This window comes from Protomyctophum parallelum (assembly GCF_964188405.1).
Source record: "Protomyctophum parallelum genome assembly, chromosome: 9".
NCBI classification, from domain to species: domain Eukaryota; kingdom Metazoa; phylum Chordata; class Actinopteri; order Myctophiformes; family Myctophidae; genus Protomyctophum; species Protomyctophum parallelum.
Window position 1 is genome coordinate 41,216,877 of NC_139706.1, and position 22,965 is coordinate 41,239,841.

At 42.7% G+C, this 22,965-nt stretch overlaps 1 protein-coding gene across 1 annotated transcript in view; it reads right to left on the reverse strand.

Annotated features, from left to right (window-relative positions):
* Nucleotides 1-16,805: 16,805 nt before the first annotated feature.
* Nucleotides 16,806-22,965, reverse strand: part of cntn5 (contactin 5) — a 278,248-nt gene continuing 272,088 nt past the window's right edge. The window contains exons 21-24 of the mRNA XM_083773470.1: nucleotides 22,500-22,686; nucleotides 21,898-22,010; nucleotides 20,767-20,938; nucleotides 16,806-17,891 (exon numbers count right to left, since the gene is read on the reverse strand). Of these exons, the coding sequence (XP_083629596.1) occupies nucleotides 17,782-17,891; nucleotides 20,767-20,938; nucleotides 21,898-22,010; nucleotides 22,500-22,686 (582 nt within the window). The 3' untranslated portion in view covers nucleotides 16,806-17,781. The remainder of the gene's footprint in view (nucleotides 17,892-20,766; nucleotides 20,939-21,897; nucleotides 22,011-22,499; nucleotides 22,687-22,965) is intronic.

Consider the following 22,965-nt stretch of genomic DNA (forward strand, 5'->3'; position numbering starts at 1 on the left):
CAAATGGAACCAAAAGTTTAATGTACACACACACACGCGCACACGCACACGCACACACACACACACACACACACACACACACACACACACACACACACACACACACACACACACACACACGCGAATGTCGCTCAAACCTTCATGCCATAAAAGCGGTTACTTTCATTCAAATGATATTGTCCAAATGCCCAAAACTGTATACTTTTCAGGATTTAAAATAGATAAATGGCAAAAGCATCAGATGGACACGCTCAACACGCTTCAAGCTGGTGGATCTGCGGCTTTTGATGCATTTGTGTGACTCTGTAGTATTATGATCTAGTACGGGGTTAATTAGCGTACCCCAAAAACACCAAACATAATATACAGTATATGGAGATAAGAGGTTTCAGCCTGACAATATCTTCCGTAAGAGGCGATGCTGCTCATTAGCATCGCGTCGGGATGTTACAATAGACAAATGGCTGCCGAATTGCAGCCGCTTGTCTTCTCATGTGGAACATCAACCATGTGCAGCGTGGCTATTTAAACGAGACAGGCGTCTCGTTTGCTGCGAGGAGACTGCCTGCTGTGGTGCATGCTGGGCCCCGGCTCAGACGGCCTGCCGCTATTATTTGATCATTTATCACAATTCCGTTTTGTTTGAGCATCTTGTCTGTCTGTCGCTTTCTCTCATTGTTCTTTTTTTCTTTCTTTCTTTTTTACGTCACAAAGCCATACAGGAGCCTTATTCAACACCTTGATTTGTCTCCATGATAACCAGAGACAAGCCTTTCTTTTCTTTATTTCTTCTTTTTTTTTACTTTACTGGAATATTTCCAATGTTCAGTACTTACTTCTACTCCACTACAAGGCAATTCATATCATTGTAGTTTTAGTCCACTGCAATTATTATAAAACATGCAGTTACTTTATAGATTTGGATTATTATTACAAAACATACATTAACCACTCTGTATACATTCCAGACATTTACAAATAGCCGATCTACAATCTCATAATGTGTCGCTATTATAATTTATACATTTGAAAACTTGCAAAATAAAATGTTGATTATTGGACTTTTACTTGTAACAGAATATATTTCTACGTTGCACAGAGTTGGGTGTAACGAGTAACGGAAAATCTCGTTACTGTAACGACACTACTTTGGTCGGTAGCGAGTAATATAACGACACTACTCCTCCAAAATTGATAATCACACTACAGTTACTGGTCGCTTTAGTGCTGCAGTTACTCGTTACTTAATTGCGTCATGTGGCTGCTTTCAGCAGTGTTGCTTTGGACTAATGCACACAACGGAGATGAGATGAACATGAACAGTAATGGTGCGCTGGAGTCGCGGACTAGAACATGTCAAATTTACGTCGTTTCGGTATTAAAATCTGCGCAGCAGCACTGCTCAGTGCTCACAGCGTCTCTCTCACTGTCACCCCCACTGTCACAGAGACGGAGCAGTTTGGGTGTTGCCATGTCCGCTTATTATAAGCGACTTTGGGCTTGTTTTATAATAGCTTAGTCAGGCTTCTTTTGGGCTTGTTTTCATAGACATGGCTGCTTGTTTCTCTTCCAAAACCTGGCAACACTGCCAGCTGGGAGGGTCTTGTTTGTTGTAGAATGTATGTGCTCTCAGAGTAACAATCACTAGTTAGTTCAGAGATGAATAAACCAAATATGCCGACATGAAAAACTATTTAACTATTTAATTTAATGAGCATGGAGCAGGGAACTCCACATCATAAAGAAAGGGATCCTAAAGCACTGTGAACATAATGCTACTGATTTCTCTCAGTCTCATTATTTTTATTTGAATATATTTGATTTGATTGATTGAAGAATTGATTAGAAGTTTGCATAGAAAACGTTTTACAAGGTCAAGAGAACCACTGCACTAGACCGTTTTGGAAAGGCCAATTTTGTTTTATTCCTCCACAACCTGGAAGAGCATAAAGAAAGATGTTGTGTATGTCCTCCTTATTAGGATTATAAAGATTTGTTAAGTGGTAAATTATGTGACAATGCGACATGCGATTTTATGGAGTAACGCAAAAGTAATGTAACGAGTAATGTAACTAGTTACTTTCTCCAGGGAGTAATAAAGTAATGTAAGGCATTACTTTTTTCAAAAGTAATATGTAATATGTAGTGCCTTACTTTTATGAGTAACGGACCCCAACTCTGCGTTGCAGTGACAATTCTCTCACCACTGACTGCAAACAGTATGCGTCCTGATTTTCATGTCTCCATGACAATTCCTGCAAGCTACCCCATCGGGTGACAAAGACGTTCACGTCCGTTTCTCCTTGTCAAATCAGCTGAACAGAGAGCCAGCTGTAGCGCTTTACACGTATCTGTATAATGACAATAAGAGTCTCCTCTTCCTGAGCACGTGAGCCTCCCAATAACCTGGGGAGCAACGACTGCCCAATCCGACTACTACAACCTCAGATCATCAGGCAAGAGGAGGCGCTGAATCTAAGCATATTACTAAGCGGAGGATAAAAACAAGGATTTCAATCCACCTACAGTGCAGTGCTATATCGTCAATGTTGTTGCTTTTGTAAGTCAATACACTATTTCTTCATGAAACAGTGTCACAGTGACACACAACCAAATAAAAACTACATTGGATTCATTGGAACACAGGTTGGGCTTAGGGAGATATTAGACATTTGAAGCCATCAGGCTGAGGTTGTGAGCCTCTCTGCTACACTTGTAGGCTGTCCGTTTTCAGTGCATGAGGCCATCATGCAACAAAGTATACGAATCAGACTCATGTCTGTATCCTTCAGTAAGGGAACGGCACCATCTGCATCATTGCCCTTCAGCTTTGCGTCAATAAGGTCGCACTTAAAGGCATTCATTACGTTTTAATATGTAGCGTGTTGTAGTGAATACTACACATGCATGTGCATTGTTTCATCGGACAGCACAAGGCTTACATTTGAGCATACGCAGCTCATTAAATGTGAAGTGAGTTTCCTTGCGGCTGCACATACATTTGCTGTAGATCTGTATTCACCTCAGGTGATAAACCGCTCCTGGCCACCAATTAAGCGAGGGAGGGAAAAAAACTTAAAAAAGCACAACAGCAATTCAGTCCAATTGAAATGCACCGCCGTCGGGTGGCAGAAGGCATGTTCAATCATCTCATATGGGCTACATTCGTGCACTCACAGCCGCTTGTCTAAACATTGTGCTGTTTGTAGCAGTATACTGTACTTCAGGTTTGAAAAATGCTGTTATTTCATTATGTCTTTCCTTCTTTTGACAGGACTGCATCTGCTGTAGAGCTTGGATACTATAGTTGGGTAGCAGAGGAGAATGATTTCTGCCCCAAGCTCATATAGGCTGCCTGTCGGTATTGATAAACGGCATTGATTCTACAAGTATCACTTTTCCATCCAATGTTTAGATTCCGGTTGTCTTCAAGGCATTTGAAGGCTAACCCCAATTAACTCGATGTAGACTGAAGCTTCTGCTTTTTTTTTTTTTACCACCAATTCACTTTTAATGCTTTATGCAAAACATCTCTACCTTTGTGTATGCATTTGAGCAAATACCTGTGGTAGCAAGATGGTGGGGATGCCGTGGTCTGTTAGTGGTTAGCAGCGGTGGACTCAACTACTGCAAATACTGCAATATACTGCAACTACAACTCAACGTTGCTCTGTCACATTTGTACTTAAAGTACCAAAAAAATTAAAATACTTATATAATGATACCAAATGTATTTGTATATTGCAACGTTACAATGCGCAAAATCAGAATGCAACAATAAAGCAGTCAACAGAAAACAGATTTAAAATAGGCTTATCATAGGCCAATACGCTTGACATAGAGCAGTGGTTCCCAAACTGTGGTGCTAGAGCGCCTTCTACCCCCGCATGTCGTGCATCATGAAAAGTCGAATGGAGGTGCTATGGTTTTATTTTAAAAATATTAACATATAATATATGGCAAGTAGCCAAATATAGCCTATGCTGCATATATTATGCCATATTCAGGTTCATATGATATATGAACCTGAATATGGCATAATATTATGTGCATATGTGGGGGGGGGGGGGTGCGTCAGCTAGGTTGGGAGGTAACAGGGGGTGCATGCATGGCCAAAAAGGTTTGGGAACCGCTGACATAGAGTGAAGGTGTGTTTTCAGAAGTGTATTAAATGAAGGCACATGATGTTGCCAACATTAGCTCCTCTGGTAGGGCGTTCCAAATCATAGACAACAAAAGCCTGATTGCCCGAGGTAATGAGGCGATTTTTAGGAACAACCACAGGGCCCTATCTGAGGATCAAATACAAGCACAGGCTTATAAGGGACAGACCCACAGCTTTAAGTGATCAGTACAACCTTTAGAATGGCTTCCGAAGATCACAGGCAAACAGTGAAGGGCAGCCAAGATGGGGGTGATCTGGGCACGTTCTAGTTGAGAGTCTAGCAGCAGAATTCGGTCTTAATTGAAGACAGGCTAGCTTTTTTGCTGAGGCCAGGATAAAAACAGTTACAGTAATCTTAGGGAGATGAGATGAATGACCTTTTCAAAGGTCTGGGGTGGAACTTAAACTTGTGTAACTATAAAAAGTACATGATTTTAAAAAGTAGGGGAGAGCCGCCAAGGTTGTAACGCTTCACGGTTGTAACATGGACGTTATCTCTTGATTGGTCAACGCCACCATGACGCCATCGCGTCAGTATGTGTACAGCAACGTACTCTACGTGCCCAGGAAGTTTGAAGTGTTTACCTTCATCCCACGGGGAGCTATTGGCGAAAAACTGATTTTTCTCAAAAAGCAACATTTTTACACCTGGAGTATATGTGTGCTACATTTTTTTTCTTTGATGTTGGTGAATAAAAATCCACATGGATGTCTTCATGCTTATGTTCTTCATTAGTTTGCATCGTGTTTAGACGGAATGCACGTTCATTCTGGTCTGTAAGCAACGGCAAAGAAAACTTGCAAAAGTGGATCAATTGTAACACACGCCGGCTCCATTCAATACCATTATAGGTCATATTTACACAGTTGACATATTGGCCAATATTATATGTTCTAAAATTGTATTGTATTGTGTAGTGTATTCTAAAATTATTGTAGGGTTGTATAACATTGTACAACTCAATAAATCAAACGTTTGTTTAATCAATGTATTTCCCCACTGAACTGACCAAAAAAAAAAAAAAGCCCAAACTGGTACACCCGATACTATTTAATATTTCCCTTATTTTTGATACATTTTCTTATCACATCCATGGTATGAAAACAATGCTAAGGAGTTGCTTCAATGAAATATAATTGCTTTAAGCTGAAAACGATATGTTTAATGTTGTTTTTTAGCGTTGTTACATTCATCATGCATGCCGTTACAATTAATCCGCAGCAATTGTAACACTGGAACAGCGTCCACGTTCGGTTTAATAACTCCCGACCTGTTTCATTAAAAAAATTACTTTAAGTGGTTTATGGTAGCAGACATGTGTAGGTCCGTTGCCTGAAAATATTACATGTGCAGATAAACGGATCTCTGAGTAAAAAAATGAAACGTGCAAAATGTTACATCCTCCCCTACAAATTACAATCTTGTATTTTTTCCAAACCAATGCATTTCTGTATTAAAATGTACACATTTTCAAAAATGAATTCGAAACTAAAACTAAACGACTCGCTCTCATTGTGTTGATGCGACACATTGTGAGCTTGTAGTGCTGCTATTTTCAAAAGATTTTTATACATTTACGGTATACATGTTGTTTATAACTTTTTATACATTTTGAAATGGGATATTCTGAATAATGAGTATACTTTTGGTACTTTAAGTACATTTCTCATGCCACTACTTTTGTCAGCCCGATCTCACCCAAACACGATGAAATAGCACGGATTGACAATTCTGTACACGCCTAGAAAACCCCCAAATCTGTACATATTATACTGCTACCGTTTTCACCGCAACGGAGGAGTGGCTTTAACTAGTATTTTATGTACAGAATTGCCAATCCGTGCTATTTCACCATGTTTGGGTGAGATCGGATTTGACATTTACGATTCTGTGCTATTGGGTTATAACACGGACGGGGGTGAGTCGGCTCTACCAAACTTCGCAACGTCTCTCGTGGCCCATGTTCGGTAGAGACGGCGCCCCTCCTCCGTCTCAGTCTATGGGGAAGGTTTCAGTGTAATATGTATGGATTTGGGGGTTTTCTAGGCGTGTATGTACGGAATTCTCAATCCGTGCTATTCACCTGTTTGGGTGAGACTAGGTTGACTTTTGTACTTTTACTCAAGTACATGTTGAATTCCGGACTTTTACTTGTAACAGAGTATTTCTATATTGCAGTATTGATACTTTTACTTAAGTACAAATTTTGAGTACACATGACCCACACACATCTTGCCTGTGCCTCGTGTTGCAGCAGGTTCCATTGTGTGGTGGTAATAGACTTTCTGAAGGGGAGGATGACACGATAAGGCCTGTGCTTCCTTTAACAATGAACCCCCTATCCTTGCTCAAGAGTATTAGGAGTTATGGGATTGCAGCCATTATAAAAGGAAATGTGCACCACCAAGCAACGTGCGTTCCTTACCACATACCTGTAATAGAGTTCTGAAAGAGAGTTAATGTCTTTTTTTCCCCACAGAATTCACATGTTTTTGTGTGTATTGTGTGGCATCTGACCCCAACCCACCACAGACAACAGAAGCAGTTCAAGGCTTAACAAAAACCAGCAGCATAGCATTTTTGTATTGTAGGCTACTGTCCTTCTTGTTTGTGTATCTATGGTTGTCTGTATATGTTGAGTATGAACCAAGACAAATTCCTATCAACTTGTTGACATGGCAAATAAATGATTGAATCTTGAATCTTAAAGCACAGTTTATTAAGGGGAATTTGCTAACTTAAATTCTTCCCCAGTCAGGGTTAGCAGGTTTGAGGAATAAATAATGCAGGCTGACACTCGTACGTTGCCTACGAATAAGAAATAAAATCAACATGAGCTGTGAAATACAACCTACCGGTAATACTGTACTAACTAGAACTGCACTCTGTCGAGTGCATACTTGCTTGTTGCACACTAGTAGGCCATAAATGGCCAACTAGTGCGCAAGCAGAGCGCGCAAGTATTTTCGACCGCTGTAAACTGTGGAATCTCAGTATCTCTGTGAAGGAACGTTTGAAATGTCTAATTATTAGGTGTAACTATTTGCTACCCATCTACTTTATGCATGTAAACACCTAGTATTATTAAGTATGGTTCAAGTTTCTATCTATATAAGAAATACACTTTTATCAATTTAGAAATATTCTAGATCCCTTTTTAGTTTTTCGAAGAAAAATAAATCATTGATATGTGATGAAAAAAAAGGTATATAAACTGAATTAAAATATGTTATACAGTATAATTATTTTATTATTTATTGTAAATTGTCAATTGTTTTAAATGTATTTCATCTTGGACTATAGTGATAAATCATGATCAGAGTAATATGTGTCTCTAACTTCAATTTCTGTAATAATACTTGTAAGTTGATTAGCGGTATACTGTGGTTACTTTGCGCCAAAAACGTGCCAGCCAACCCGCCACTTGATGCGTATGCAAATAAAACAGCGGATTTGTGCCTGGTTTGCTGGGACCAGATTACATAAATGACCATATTTCTTACGTCATCATTGAGAGCTAGTCATACATATATATACACACCATGTACTCTGGTCCCAGCAAATCAGGCACAATTTGCTATTTTATTTTACTGATTATGTATATAGTATATGTATGACTAGCTCTAAATGATGACGTAAGACATACGTATACATATACATATATACTATATAGAGTATGTAGTTGTAAGTTGATTAGCGGTATACTGTGGTTACTTTGCGCCAAAAACCGTGACAGCCAACCCGCCATTTGATGCGTATGCAAATAAAACAGCAGATTTGTGCCTGGTTTGCTGGGACCAGATTACATAAATGACCATATTTCTTACGTCATCATTGAGAGCTAGTCATACATATACACACCACATACTCTGGTCCCAGCAGATCAGGCACAATTTACTATTTTATTTTACTGATTATGTATATAGTATACGTATGACTAGCTCTAAATGATGAAGAAGGACATACGTATACATACATATACTATATAGAGTATGTAGTTGTAAGTTGATTAGCGGTATTCTGTGGTTACTTTGCGCCAAAAAACGTGACAGCCAACCCGCCATTTGATGCGTATGCAAATAAAACAGCAGATTTGTGCCTGGTTTGCTGGGACCAGATTACATAAATGACCATATTTCTTACGTCATCATTGAGAGCTAGTCATACATATACACACCACGTACTCTGGTCCCAGCAGATCAGGCACAATTTGCTATTTTATTTTACTGATTATGTATATAGTATACGTATGACTAGCTCTAAATGATGACGTAAGACATATGGTCATTTATGTGATCTGGTCCCAGCAAACCAGGCACAGATTTGCTGTTTTTTTGCATACACATCAAATGGCGGGTTGGCTGCCACGGTGAACGAAGACCGGGCGAAATTATTACTTGCGCGCTCTGCTTTCGCAAGTAATGAGAAACGACTGAGTGGAGTGTATTTCCCCATTCAGGGAGGGTCAGTTAGGCAGTGTGAGCACAATAAACTCAGCACAGCTGTCTTCAGGATGACCAGCGTGCAGGTGTTCAATTGATTGATGATGAAGAGTATGGCACCAGAGTAATCTAGTGAGAGATAGCGTTGACTCCCGAGACACGGTCAAAGCAATTCTGGGGGTCCCCAGCCAAAAACCCCTGGCCTAGTCAATACTGGCATGTAGAGGGTTACAGCTGAAATGGAATAAAAGTTACGATCTCAATCCGTTTTCGGGGGAGATACTATTTGGCCTTTTCAGTTGGAAGGACTATACAGAGCTGATATGAGTGTGGAATTTAAATGCACTGTCAAAGGTGGTGCCAAGGTTCATCACTTCTTTCTACGTGGCTGAGATCGACTGAAATCATCATTTCAATCGTTCTAAAAAGGAATCACTATGTACGTAGATACTCTGAAAAGACCTCTGGCCTCCGCTCATGGAAATTCTTGGGAGGCACTGTTCCGTAGCCGAGTCAGATGTGTGGGCAAATATAGGGCTTTTCTGATAATCCCACCAATTTAAAACCTAGAGCGCAGCGGCAGCAAGCAGCAGAGGGATTGAAGGGAAGTGTGGCTCCTATTCTCTGTTTTAATACTTACTTTCACTTTGAGGGAACCGTCAAGATGGCCTTAAGTGATCCGAGGGAGGTTTTACTGTGGCCCACCACCCAGGGAATCTTTAAATCAGGCAATGTGTCAGCCGGGCGAAAGGGTCGCCACACCTGGCTTTACAGCAAAGCAGGCGATGAAGCTGTAAAATGCCAGGATATGAACTGGATGCTCCCCTGCACACCCAGGCTTCACACCAAGGATAAAGTCAGCGTTTATACCTTTTCTCTCCACACTACCCAGTGTAGTGTGTTCAAAGATCCCAGATGATGAATCCTCCCGAGTTGATCGGGGCGCTCCGATCATTTTGATATCTGGATTGCTACTGTATGGATGCAAGACACATACACACAACTACACTAAACGTGTAGGCTAGGCTATAGCCGATGAAACAAGTTATTCACAACTGTTTGCAGCTGCAATCAATCAATTTACAAGTATGCTCGAATCGAACATATTTCATATGCGCATTTTATCAGTTTAATGGAAAACAGACAATTCGCTTTTCTTTTTTCGACTTAATGAACATACGCTTCCTTTTTTCGCAAAGGCTTAATAGAACCGCACCTTGTGTCTCACATGGAGATCTCTGTATCTGCCTGTGTCTGAAGAGGGAGGGCAAACTCTTCACTTTCCAAAAATTGGATTGGAAAGTGGATTGGTTAAGTAATCAATTATTGTCAGGTGTGGGGTTGCCATTTCAATAAATTGGCTGATGCAGAGGCTGGAAATTGCACAGGTGAGGGGACTTGGCCTCATTAGGCCCACTGGCAGAGCCTGACCAGAGCCTTTTGTGGTGGTTCTAGACACACACACACACACACACACACACACAGTCAGAGACGTGACGCATTTATAGTTAGATGTATTGGTTCAGAGAACCAACGTTCTTTTGGTGGAAAAGGCAAAAGGGGCCTCAGAGTTACATTACAGACCCGTACAACTTAAGCAGAGATGGGCAGTATTTGAAATACATGTATTTGAAATACGTATTTGAAATACTTTTTTGTATTTTGTAATTTGTATTTCGCTGAGATGGAAGAAATTAGATGTATTTTGTATTTAAATAAAAATTTTTGACCCAGTATTTGTATTTTGTATCAAAATACATTTTCAATATATTTTGCCCATCAGAGATGGACAGTATTTGAAATACATGTATTTGAAATACTTTTTTGTATTTTGTAATTTGTATTTCGATGGGGATGGAAGATGTATTTTGTATTTTGTATTTAGATACATTTTTTGACCCAGTATTTGTATTTTGTATCAAAATACATTTTCAATGTATTTTGCCCATCTCTGCGTACAAGTCCATTTGGGTCTTAACAATCATTTGAACCCTCTCCAGGACCCATAAGGGTCTCCAGACCCCTACGTTGAGAAGCACTGATAACCCTTTATCGGTTACGGTTTGTGTCGATATATTAACATTCTGCACAGCGCACACACTTACCTATTACAATATATTTTAATTTGAGAATAGGCTTATCTTTATTAATCAGCAATCAGGAGGGGGAAGTATGAATTTCATATAATCTATCAAGGATTATTAATTTAAAATAGGTGCCTGGAGGGCTAATACAGATTGGCATAATGTGCTTTATTAAATGGCAAAAGGGTACATAAAACTGTAGGGTAAATTTATCATCCGAAATGCTTTCAAAGTTCAATATTTCACCTCCACACCTAAAGTAAAATACAACTTATTTCTAGGATGATCCAGTTTCCTTAACATTTGCATACAGTATCTTGGTGATTTTCTTTTAAGCCATTAAGACCTGAAGCCGATTCTAAATGTCGTACATTTTCAAACATTCAAACTTTTTCATGTCAACGTGTATTTGGCCACGGACCTCTATCTCTTTGTGTTTTTTCCATAAATGAATTTCCTACTGATCATACAGCATCACATACAAGTATCAATAGCAGCAGATCCACAAGCTTGTAGATCTGATACTTTTGATCATTTTGAATTTTAATTGACAAACATTTAACGTGTCACAGGACTTTAATTCATTAATAACTGGCAGACAATTTGTTAACTGCCAATTCTATGATGACTCAAAAACAAACAAACAAGGCACGCCCACAACAAACGTTCCTGACGTCTTGGAGACCTGTGCTCCGTGGAGCACTTTTTCTAGTTCATAATGCATCCCTCGCTAGAAATGTAAAGGAGTCAAAAGTAAAACCTTTGTCTTTGAAATGTGTGAAAGTCATAATGTATCCCAAAATTCAGACACTAAATAAATGTATTTATTTAGTGTAATTTTTGTGTAAAACAAAATATGCCATAAAAATGTGTAATTTAAAAAGTCTAAAAAATATATAAAAAAATAAAAATAAAAATAAACATTATCAGGAGACCGCAAGGGGATGTAAATGTACATTTCCCATCTCTTTTGTACATTGTTTGTATTGTATTTGACATGTATTATTGTGTCTATTTACCATGCTATGCATGTGGATGAATTGAATACAAATAGAGGACCAGTGGACCACAATGGAAACAAGTTTCCAGGACGTTTCTGTCTGCCTGTATACCACCCACAGTTTACATTTCTGACTAAAACGTATTCAGTCAATCAAAAAAAAAGAAAAATAAATGTGAAACAAGTTTCAGCACGTTTACTTAAGCATGTTTCATTAATCCAGCTAGCAGGTCTCACCTCACACAGCCACGTTTTTAATTATACAAAAGGACTATTAGGCAGGCATATATTGGCTGCAAATAATTAATGGACGACAATTAATTAGAGCTTATTGAGAAAAATGGCAGACAGAATTAAATTAAAACTACAATCACATTTTATCCAATAAAGTCTGTGAGGGGTGACAGGAAGGGCCATTCATCCAGTATGTCGTCCGCGTGCGCACGCACGTGCGCGCGCGCACGCACGCACGCACGCACACACGCACACACGCACACACGCACACACACACACACACACACACACACACACACACGTGCGACCGCATCATGCATGTATTTCACGTGTCTATGTATTGTCTGTGTATTACTCAGTTTTAATAAAGTAGCAATATATTGTAAAATATATAAAACAATGTACATAAAACATTGTACAATATATTATAATATACAAATATTATAAATTATAATTATAAGTCTTGAATAGGTCCCGGGCTGTCAATCTCGCCCCTGTGGGACCTTCCAACCGCCACTGATCCGTGTCATTTTAGAATTTAGCGTTAAGGCTATTCAAAAATAGCAGAAAGTTGTTGGTATATTAATGGGTTAAAGAGGGCTTCATGTGTCAGTGGACGGATTATGAATAGATCAGGTCACGTGACAAGCAAATAACAGCTTGTCACACAAACAGAATCATTAGCATCAGACAACAACACAGATGACAACGTTTATTTCACATCTGCCAGATAGATAGCAAACGATGGTTGAATGTGTGCTTCGCTTTTGACTAGCGTATGTGTGTGTGTGTGTGTGTGTGTGTGTGTGTGTGTGTGTGTGTGTGTGTGTGGGTGGGGGGGTGGGGGGCTGTGCTTCAATGGTTCTGCAAACATAACGGGCTCAGCAGGGGGCCTTGTTTGATAGCACCATCACGTTGTCCCGAGGCGCTGTTCCAGCACTGCTCGTTTGATTTGTACGCTGCCCTATTGATCGTGTTCCCCTCGCCGGGGCCCACTCTAGTCTGTAGCAGTGCGTGCAGGTTTGTGCGTGTCGAGCCGACCGCGACTCCCCTGAAGCGTACAAAGGCTGTGCTTTTCTCGAAGACATTAAGGCCAGACACAGAGGTTTTCTTTTTGGAACGTGGGCGTCCAGTCTACGCTTGAGTAGAGTGTTTCTCTAAAGCTGCACCAAACACCCTCATCATGCCGCTCGTTTTAATGTGGAAAATTGTCTGGCTATACGTCGTATAAAGCAACTCAAGGGACATAGAGACATTTGACGCATCAAACTGTTATTTCCGTTACTAATAACAGCAACTAATCCACGCCTTTGTTTTTTCTTGGCTTGATTACATATTACTCCAGTTTTGGCTTCACTGCACTGGCTTCCGGTTGTTTTTAGGATTGATTTTAAAATTATTTTACTTGTGTATAAAGCTCTCAATGGTCTCGCACCTTCCTACCTACATGACTGCCTGCCTAAATATGTCCCAAACCGCCCTCTATGGTCTTCCACTGCTGGCCTGCTCGCTTTGCCTAAGAAAATGGTAACTAAAAATACAGGGAAGCAGCTTTTTACTTCTACTGGCCGACGGCATGGAACAAACTCCCACTGTACCTTCGACAGGCCTCTGTAGACATTTTAAAGTACAGCTCAAGACCCACTTCTACACCCTTGCTTTTAATTGATATTTTATTTTTTGTTATTCATGTCCTCACTGTATTGCATTACTGCTTGTTTTTTAATGTTTATGCCTTGCTTTTCTTTTCTTTTTTCTCCATTGCTCTGTAAAGCACTTTGAGCTGCATTTCATGTCATGAAAGGTGTTATACAAATAAAGTTTTATTATTTATTATTAACTATGTGCTATCATGTCTTCATCATGTTGTCATTATCTGACAACATGTCTGTTTGTGTCCCCCCCAGAGAGAGAGAGAGAGAGAGAGAGAGAGAGAGAGATACTGTGTATATATTCTTAAATAAATAAGACGTTTTTTTGGCATCGGGACTACGGAGTTGTGCGACCTCTCCTTTCTTTTTTTTAAATATAATATATATATTCTTAGCAGAATAAGGTCTGTTCCTCATCACGGAACCCTGAGGGGAGAAGCCTCGTTCTTATTAAGTACAAACTATAGTAATTGCATTAGATGGCATCAAATCAGTCAATTATTAGAACATTATTGTTTTGTTCTCTTATCAACTTCTATACCCAATGTATTTATGTAGATGATGTGGTATTTCCTTGAAAAGTAAAAAAATAAATAATCCTAAACAAAGACACACACAAAAACACCAAAAGCTGCAGATAAGGGTTGATGCTTTTGTGTGATGTTGTAGTGTGATCAAGTAGGGCGTTAATTCATGAAAAAACAACGAGTTGGGATATGGAGATAAGAGGTTCATTCTATCGACAGCAAACATAGGAATTAAAACACGCGCACACGCACACGTGCACGCACACGCACACGCAATGTTTTAATTGCTGACACCATAGCTCCCGCTGCTCGGTTCCTAACGGCTCCCCTTTGCAAGGTACATGATCCATTATCATAAATCTGATGCGCCGACACAGACAGGTGCTGCATGCATAATTTAAGGACGCTACATTACCACTTGTGCAGAGGTAGGCGCGACCGAGGCAAACGTCATTGAAAGCACCGCGCACGCACGCACGCACGCACACACACGCAAACACACAGACGTGCACGCGCAGGCACGGTCGGTCGCACAAACAAACACACTCTCGTACTGTACATTTGTATTGCTATCCTTATGAGGACATGACTAGGGTGGTGATTTCATGACTGTTTTTTTATTTGATTAAATCTGACCTAATACCTAATCCAAACCCTAACTCCAACCTGGATATTGTATAACTGTCTAAAGCCTAATGGCACTATTTTCGTCACTAGTCTATACCCCGTATCCCTAAACGTTTTACATTTTCCAACTAGCCGATGTACATCGATACGTTGTGAACTTGTACATCGGCTATTTGAACCACACAAATGTTTCCTCACAATATCTATTTTTCACATTCTGCTACAGTTGTGGAAATATCTGGCCCTATCACAAGTATAGCAATAGGCACGCACGCACGCACGCACGCACGCACGCACGCACGCACGCACGCACGCACGCACCACATTAATGCTTTGAATTCCTGACATGAAAGGATGTACAAAAAAGAGAACATGTCCATGTCCTCTTCCATCTGTCTGAGCGAACCAAACCAGAGGGTAATAGGAATAGGAAGCGAGTGTTCGTGGGATGAAAACCTTTTGCTCGGAGCGACGGTCGTCCTTTGCTGTAGCTCGCCAAGCTGCTCGCTGGTACCAGTACGGGCGGGCAGTCTTTTCGGTTCCCCCTGTCAACCCCCAGGTGAGCGGGGGAAGGGGGGAGGGGGGTGAGGGGTGGGGCCGTGGGGCGAGTACTCCTCCTGAGCCTGTACTATAGAGTCCAGGGAGCCGGGAAGCAGTGGAATGGGGTCCAGGATTGAGGTCTCACTTTTTAAAGCAAAGCACGTGCTAAGTGGGACCCGTTCCGGGGGCTACAAAATCCCCCCGTTCTTCCATTAATTACACTTGAGGCAAATTCATATGGATGTCTGCCCGGTGAGAGATAACGCTTTAGTGCAGATGAGATGAGGGAGAGAGAGAGGGAGAAAGAGAGAGAGAGAGAGAGAGAGAGAGAGAGAGAGAGAGAGAGGAAGAGGAAGATTCCGTTGCTGTCGTGCAGAAACCATGTGTCTCCAGACTAAACTTTGTATGTCTTTTGGTAAATGAACGCCCTACTTACCCATACAAGAGTGTCATATAAAAGCAGTGAAATACCAGTATGTATAACAGGGCAATACAAATAAATATATAACACGTAACAGTGTATTCATAATGTTTAGTAGTACGCATATATGTTGTATGTTTTGGACTGGTTACGTTCCATCCTTCATCTTCGATGTCTCCCTTTTGACTGATACCTGTCCATTTAAACTCTAGAGGGCCCGTCCCAAAGTTATTAGTGCAGCCGCGCCCGGCAGCCGGCGGAAACTAGGCCTGAAAATTAAGGCCCGGACCTACCTGGGCCCTCATCAAACCCTGTACACTCAAGACACTGCCCACAGCCACCCTTAGATCTCCATATATGGAGCTGACCTGTTCTGACATTATATATGTTGATCTGACCTCATCAAGACACTCAAGACACGCTCCATATATGGCCAGTACAGAATTTATTCCATATGTTGATCTGACCCCCCATTCCAAAGTGCCAGCGCTCGCCCAGCAGTATGCTGTCACCCAGGCGGATGCGTGCACGCCCTCAGGCGTCTTACTGTTATAAACCGAATATGTATTCTATTTTATCAACAGTTGTTTTCCGAGGCGACCGCGTTGCACTGGACACACCGTGACCTGGCAAAAAATAATGGAGTACTAATTTATGCCATAGCCGTGTAATAAGCAGGATAATCAATGGTAATTATTGAGAAATACAACCCCCCCAGAGTGATAAGACCCTGTGGGGGTTTATTTCTCAATAATGATCTGCTCCCCATTGATTATCCCTTGGAAAATAGCCTCAAACCACACTCACTGATTATACATTACTATGACCTGGTGTGCACAGTTTCACTCAACAGCACAGCATTTTGTCGACTAAAACTAGTGTATTTCCTGTTTTCGGCGAACGCTGGGGATTAAAGGATCACTCCGCCGATTTTCAACCTATCTGTTGCACAGTACAGTCCTCGAGTGAATGCACTTAATAAGCTTCTTCCCCTGTCTGCACACAGTAAATCCGACAGGTTTCTGCATTCTCACGGAGCAGGACACATGAAGAAAATAAAGGACGAGTCGCACGTGCTTAAAAAATATACATCACGTTTATTTGTACCGACACCGCTGAGTCTGCACAGAGGCAGAGTCTAACGATGTGCTGGGACGCTACAAACAGGTCCTGTGTTCTACCTCCGTACATCCAACAGTCAACAGATCACCAAGCATTTGCTTCTCGCTACCAAAAGGAAAAACCACCAAAGGAAAATAACAAAACCTACCTTGACGAAAGCAGACATATATCACTGTTTTTTCTTCTTTTTTTGTTGTTCTTTCTCTTTTCTCTAAAGGTAACACAACGTACAAAAAGCAAGTCTGGAAATACAGTAGTAAGATTTTCGGCACCGTAAAAAAGTTGTGTTTTTTTGTAATTTTTATCTGTACTCTCTTTCTCTCGCACTCTCTCTCTCTCACTCTCTCGCTCTCAACGTGTGAATAAGAAAAACAATGCACTTATCTCTACTGAGCGTAGGCTGCTTGTTAGGGCAGCCGAGGGCTAAACTGATGCAGATAGTCACGATAGAGACACGGACACACCGGCCGATCCCTGCTGCGTTACCGGAGGCAGCGTGCGGACGGCTCTCCAGGAAAATGTTCACGCTCTGCAGAGAGCCACACGGTAGTGGTGGGTCGGTGTGAGGTCAGGGTCCGAGCTCTGCAGAGAGCCACGCAGTAGTGGTGGGTGGGGGTGAGCCCAGGGTCCGAGGGTCCGAGGAGTAGATGGGTGACGGGTGACGAAGATGCCCGGTCAGTCCGTCGGCGGGTGAAAACGCACAATGTCAGAAAAGAAAGAGTCTCTCGACACCATGTGCACTATACCGCGACGCCCCGGAGGGACGTGAAAAAAGAGAAAGAAAAAGAAACAACAACAACGGATAAAAGTCCAGAAATCAGACTAAAAGAAGATGTATAGTGTGGACCATACCATGTGTTCAGTGGCAGACCCCCTGGGCTGCAGCCTCCCTGGGCCCTCTGAGGCGCGGCCGAGGCCAAAGCAAAGCAGACAGTCTGTTAGGAGAAGGAAGGATGTGCTCCCCGCTCAACAGCAAGCCCAAGGCACCAGCAGAACCACCAGGAGATGCATGGCCCACGTCAGGCCCCGCGGCGGGCCACGGTACGCCGAGTGCTGGCCACTCTTCGCTCGGACGCCTGCGGAGGACAGACGGACACCACAGGACATGTCTTAGTAATGAAATACTTCCTTTAGCATAGCGTTGCTGTCGGGCTGTCTTATCTAACTGTCCAGTAATTTAACACCTTGATCACACAATCGAGATTGTAGATCTGCTATTTTTGCTGTTTTTGAATTTGAAGCCTAACAAATGGAAAGTTGGGAATCTACAGTACATCCATCCATCCATCTTCAACCGCTTATTCGTAATCTGGTCGCGGGGGCAACAGCTCCACCAGAGAGCTCTAGACTTCCCTCTCCAGAGCAACATTAATAACTTCCTCCTGGGGGATCCCGAGGCGTTCCAAGGTCAGTGAGTCGATGTGATTCCTCCAACTGCGCCTTGGTCTGCCCCGGGATCTCCTCCCAATCTGGGACGTGCCTTGAGGACCTCCCTGAGGAGACGCCCGAGAAGCTGTCTCCTTTCCAGGCGAAGAAGCAGGACTCTACTCTTTCTTGCGTGACTGAACTTCTCTCTCTAAAGGACATGCCAGCCACCCGACGAAGAAAACTAATTTTGTCTGTTTGTATTCGCCTACAAGAAACTACAGGAACCTACAGTGGTATGTAATACCCGTTGTCATAGCACCCTTGAAGTGATGCGTTGTGAGCTTGTAGATCGATCTGCTATTTTCACTATAGTTTGGGTCCCAGGGAGACATACGATTTCTCATTTGATTCACAGGCTAAAAAATAACCACTGTTTTAATTGGCAACGAAACCGGCTTTCTTAAGGCTCATTCATAGTCTGGATTTTCGGTGGTGAGGTGACCACCGAACTGCAACATGACGTCACGAGCCGCGGTGAAGAGCAAACCACCGCCCCAGCCCTTCTCTCTGTTTTTACTCACCACCGCTCAACGTTATTTCAGCTCCGGTGGTCAGCTCACCACCTCACCACCGGAGTGGTGGTCACCTCACCACCGGAGCGGTGGTCACCTCACCACCGGAGCGGTGGTCAGCTCACCACCGGAGAGGTGGTCAGCTCACCACCGGAGTGGTGGTCAGCTCACCACCTCACCACCGGAGTGGTGGTCAGCTCACCACTGGAGCGGTGGTCACCTCACCACCGGAGTGGTGGTCAGCTCACCACCGAAAATCCAGCCTTTATTGTTCTCATTTGCCCTGAGAATCTCTGTGTAGCCATCTAGTGCAAATAGGTGTTCTCTGGCCGTGCTCCTTGAAAGTTCATTATCTGTTTGTGTGGAAAGAGAAGAGGTAATTAAAGCGGGATTAAGCCAAAGAAAACTCCACACACACATTAGGTGACTAGGTGACTCAATTAAAGGCCACAATGTGAGATTGGTACCAAAACAAGACGCGACTACTGTGCAGAGTTGAGACATTGGAGTGTGTCTCCACACTCTCTCCATTATGCCAGTCAATCTAAGCTAAAAAGGGGCTTTTTATGATCCTTAGGGTCATCCAAATAACATTGTGAATGAAATATTTAGTGGATCATTGTAAATTCAGGGGTTGAAAGTCAGGGTACCATAAACAACCTATAGCCTATAGAGAGTCGCAGTCCCTCTCCCTTTCAGAACAATGAGTGGCCCAGGAAATGGTTCTCCATTCATTTTCACCATAGGCGATTCCTAAATTATTTATTTAAAGACGGTTACGCCGCGGACAAAGCCAACTCGGATCGTGACAAATCATGACAAGGAACACAATGTTTTGGGCCGATCAAATAATTTATGAGAAGAAAAACAACAAAAAAAGTGTTGTAACCTGCCGTTTTTTTCTACTTTCTAATTATTTGTTTGGCCCAAAACATTGTGTTCATTGTCATGATTTGTAACGATCCGAGTTGGCTTTGTCAGCGGCGTAACCGTCTTTAAATAAATAATTTAGGAATCGCCTATGGTGAAAATGAATGGAGAACCATTTCCTGGGCCACTCGTTGTTCTGAAAGGGGGAGGGACTGCAACTGCTCTATAAGACAAAACATTCTAATTTTCATTATGCTTTAAGTAGCATGGGACTAGGGGGTTTTCATGATCCATTTCAAGCATTAGTTTTGAACAAAACACTCCTTGGGCTAAATTCGGCCATAGCCACTTGCCCAATAATGTGCCCAAATGTGATGGCGTGGAGTGTTTTTCGTGCAAAACTAATGCTTGCAATGGATTCAGAATCATGAAAAACCCCTAGTTTGACACATCACATGCTACTTAAAGCATAATGAAATTGTGAAATGGTTTGCCTTATACGGTAGGTTGTTAATGGTACCCCAACTTTCAACCCCTGAACCCCATGATCCACTAATTATGTCATTCACAATTCACAGTTATTTGGATGACCCTAAGCCTAAGGTAAGGATCATACGAAACCTTCAACGATTACTATTGCAATTTATCTTTGGTCAAACCTTAGATTGACTGGCCTACATTGGTTATGCCTTATTTATACGTTGTTGTGTACCAGTTCCGCTTGACAAAGCCGGGTTGTGCGCTTGTAGATTGGCTTGATAGGCTACACTGGCTACCTAATAGCCTGAGCTAACGCTAGACATTTCTGGCCTAGATGGGAGGGTCGCGGCTCAGAAAAACGCGCACCCTGATTGGATCTCATCGATCTGTCCGTCACCCCCGGCCCCTCCTCTCCCCCCTAGTGCAGCGCTACGTCACATCATTTGGAGCGACGCCCACCCGGAAGGGTTGACTCCCACTTTTAGACCAGAGCGGCCAATGCGTTCCTCCAGGCTTTCAATTTTTGCACCAACAAAGTGAAAGCCTGGTACCGAGGCTAGCTACCTAAAAATGGCAACCAAATGGCAACAATCATAAAAATGGCCTCACAAGTATACAGTGGTTGAAACACCATGCCCCCCCCCCCCCCCCCCCCCCTTACCGGACGAGGTGACGACTCGGATGTGGGAGCTGACGGCCCCCTCCCCCCCCTCGCTGACCGCCCTGACCTCCATGATGTAGGTCCCTCCCTCTGGCAGGGACAGCACTGTGGACGGGTTGATGGTCCTGACCACCTGGTTGTGGTGGCCCCGCCCCTCCTGACGAATGAACACCTGTGTGTGAGACACACATTTAACATTAGTCTGACACTCTTTTCATTTAGTTTCACTGCATTATTCAGTCTGAGATCAATGATTAGCCTCAAGGCTGTCACAACACTCAGCGCCGCGACTTGCTCACGGTGCCTCTTGTGGCTCAAGTCACCTTCAGACAGCGCGCCTGCGTCACTTCCGTGCTTGTGAACTGACTGACTGGTTTTCCAGTTGTACTGTGACATATACAGTCATAGTCCTATTAATTTACATTGAGTGAGTTGATGTGTTGATGATGCTTCTATTGTCAAGGAGAGACGATCCTCCCCTCCTCCTGAGGTGTTTGCAGAGACTGAAAGACTGAAACCAGTTCAGTAATTTGGCTTTTTATTAGCGTTTGAGTTGGACATATTTACAGTACAAACGGACCCAGTGACCACTCTTTATACTACCGTAGTAGCCATTGTAGACAACGAGCTACATCTGACGTTTCCCTGCACGGTAACGTGTCATTGTTCCGACGGCACATTGGTCCGACTCGCCCTTAGAGTATATATATGAATAGAGAAGGCACCCAGAGGAAATCTTGAGGCGAAATGGACATAGTGGCCGAATGAAGGTATTGCAGCCTGGCCCCAAACACATGAACGCGCTGTCCGTTGACTATCATTGTACACGTTCACGACGGACGACGCTCATGCGCGTTCACCGGCAGCGCGTTCATGTGTTTGGGGCCACTCACCATTGCAATCCGTCCCAGAATGCACTCTGTTCCTACCAGGAAGGAGGAGTGAATCCGCCTCATGCGCTTTTGAGCAACTTAATGCAAGTGGATGGGAGGAGAACTCGTGTGTCTTCTCTATAGATATATAACTCTATGGACTCGCCCCATTACTAACCCCATCCCTAATTGCGCTTGAAGCCATGTCTGCATCTACTGTAGATGCTCTTAATTAACAGAGGTGATATTTTGTTTTTACCATGTATCCCACAGTGTCCGATTCGTTGTCTCTGGACTTCACCGGGTCCCAGCTCAACGACACATTGTTGCCCTCTTGCACCCACATGAGGTTGGCGGGGGGCTCCGCCGGAGCTGCAGGGGAGAGAGAGCATCAGAGATACAGTACTAACAGGCATTACGGAGTTCCCACCAAGTAGGTCAATTGCTTCTGTTCCATTTATAGCTGTGGTTTAATTTTTTTTCCTTGGAGTCCCCCCTTCTTACGTCTGACATAAGCTGAGACTCCCTACATGCACAAGCATGCACGCACGCACACAATGCACACACGCACAAAATGTGAACCACATTAGCCCTACAGACATTTCCGTATAGCAAAACAAGATTTATAATGAGTCGCATTATATTCAGTTATGAACTGAATATAATGAAAGGTAGTCAGAAATGCTAGTAATGATATTGTGCAACATTTTAACACTGCCTCCAGTCCAAACAGACAGGCCTGGACCGTAACAAGCATCACATTTGAAAACAGAATAAAGTTAATCAAAAAAAGGAATAATTGCGTGTATCGCACGTGCTGCAGAATAGAGATCTTCACAGGCGCTCAATTGCAAAACTCACGGGCTTTTCTGGTGTGGGTCGCGATGGCTGAGCTGGCGGGCCCAAGCCCGATGCTGTTGAAGCCCCTCACTGTGATGTGATAGAGGGTGTTGCCCTCCACACCCGTCACCACCACAGACGTCTCATTTTTGACCGTTCTCCTCTTCTTCGCCTCCTCCTCCTGTTCCGAGTCTTTCCAGTAGGCGACCTGCGAACGTATACGAACAGACAATAGTATTTTAAAATACTGCGTCATGCATGTCCTTGATTCATTCTCCGCAAGGGGGACACACAGTAGACTGAATACTTGACTTTTGTGCGGGTAGCTACTGTATCAAGATTCATGTACTGTTGGGTAAGAAATTAGCATTATAGGGCTGCACGATATATGAAAAAAAAAATCATATCCCAGTATTCACTGCGTTCAATAAAACGACCGTTAATCCGACAAATTGACATAATCAGACAAGCTTTTGATACGGAAGGC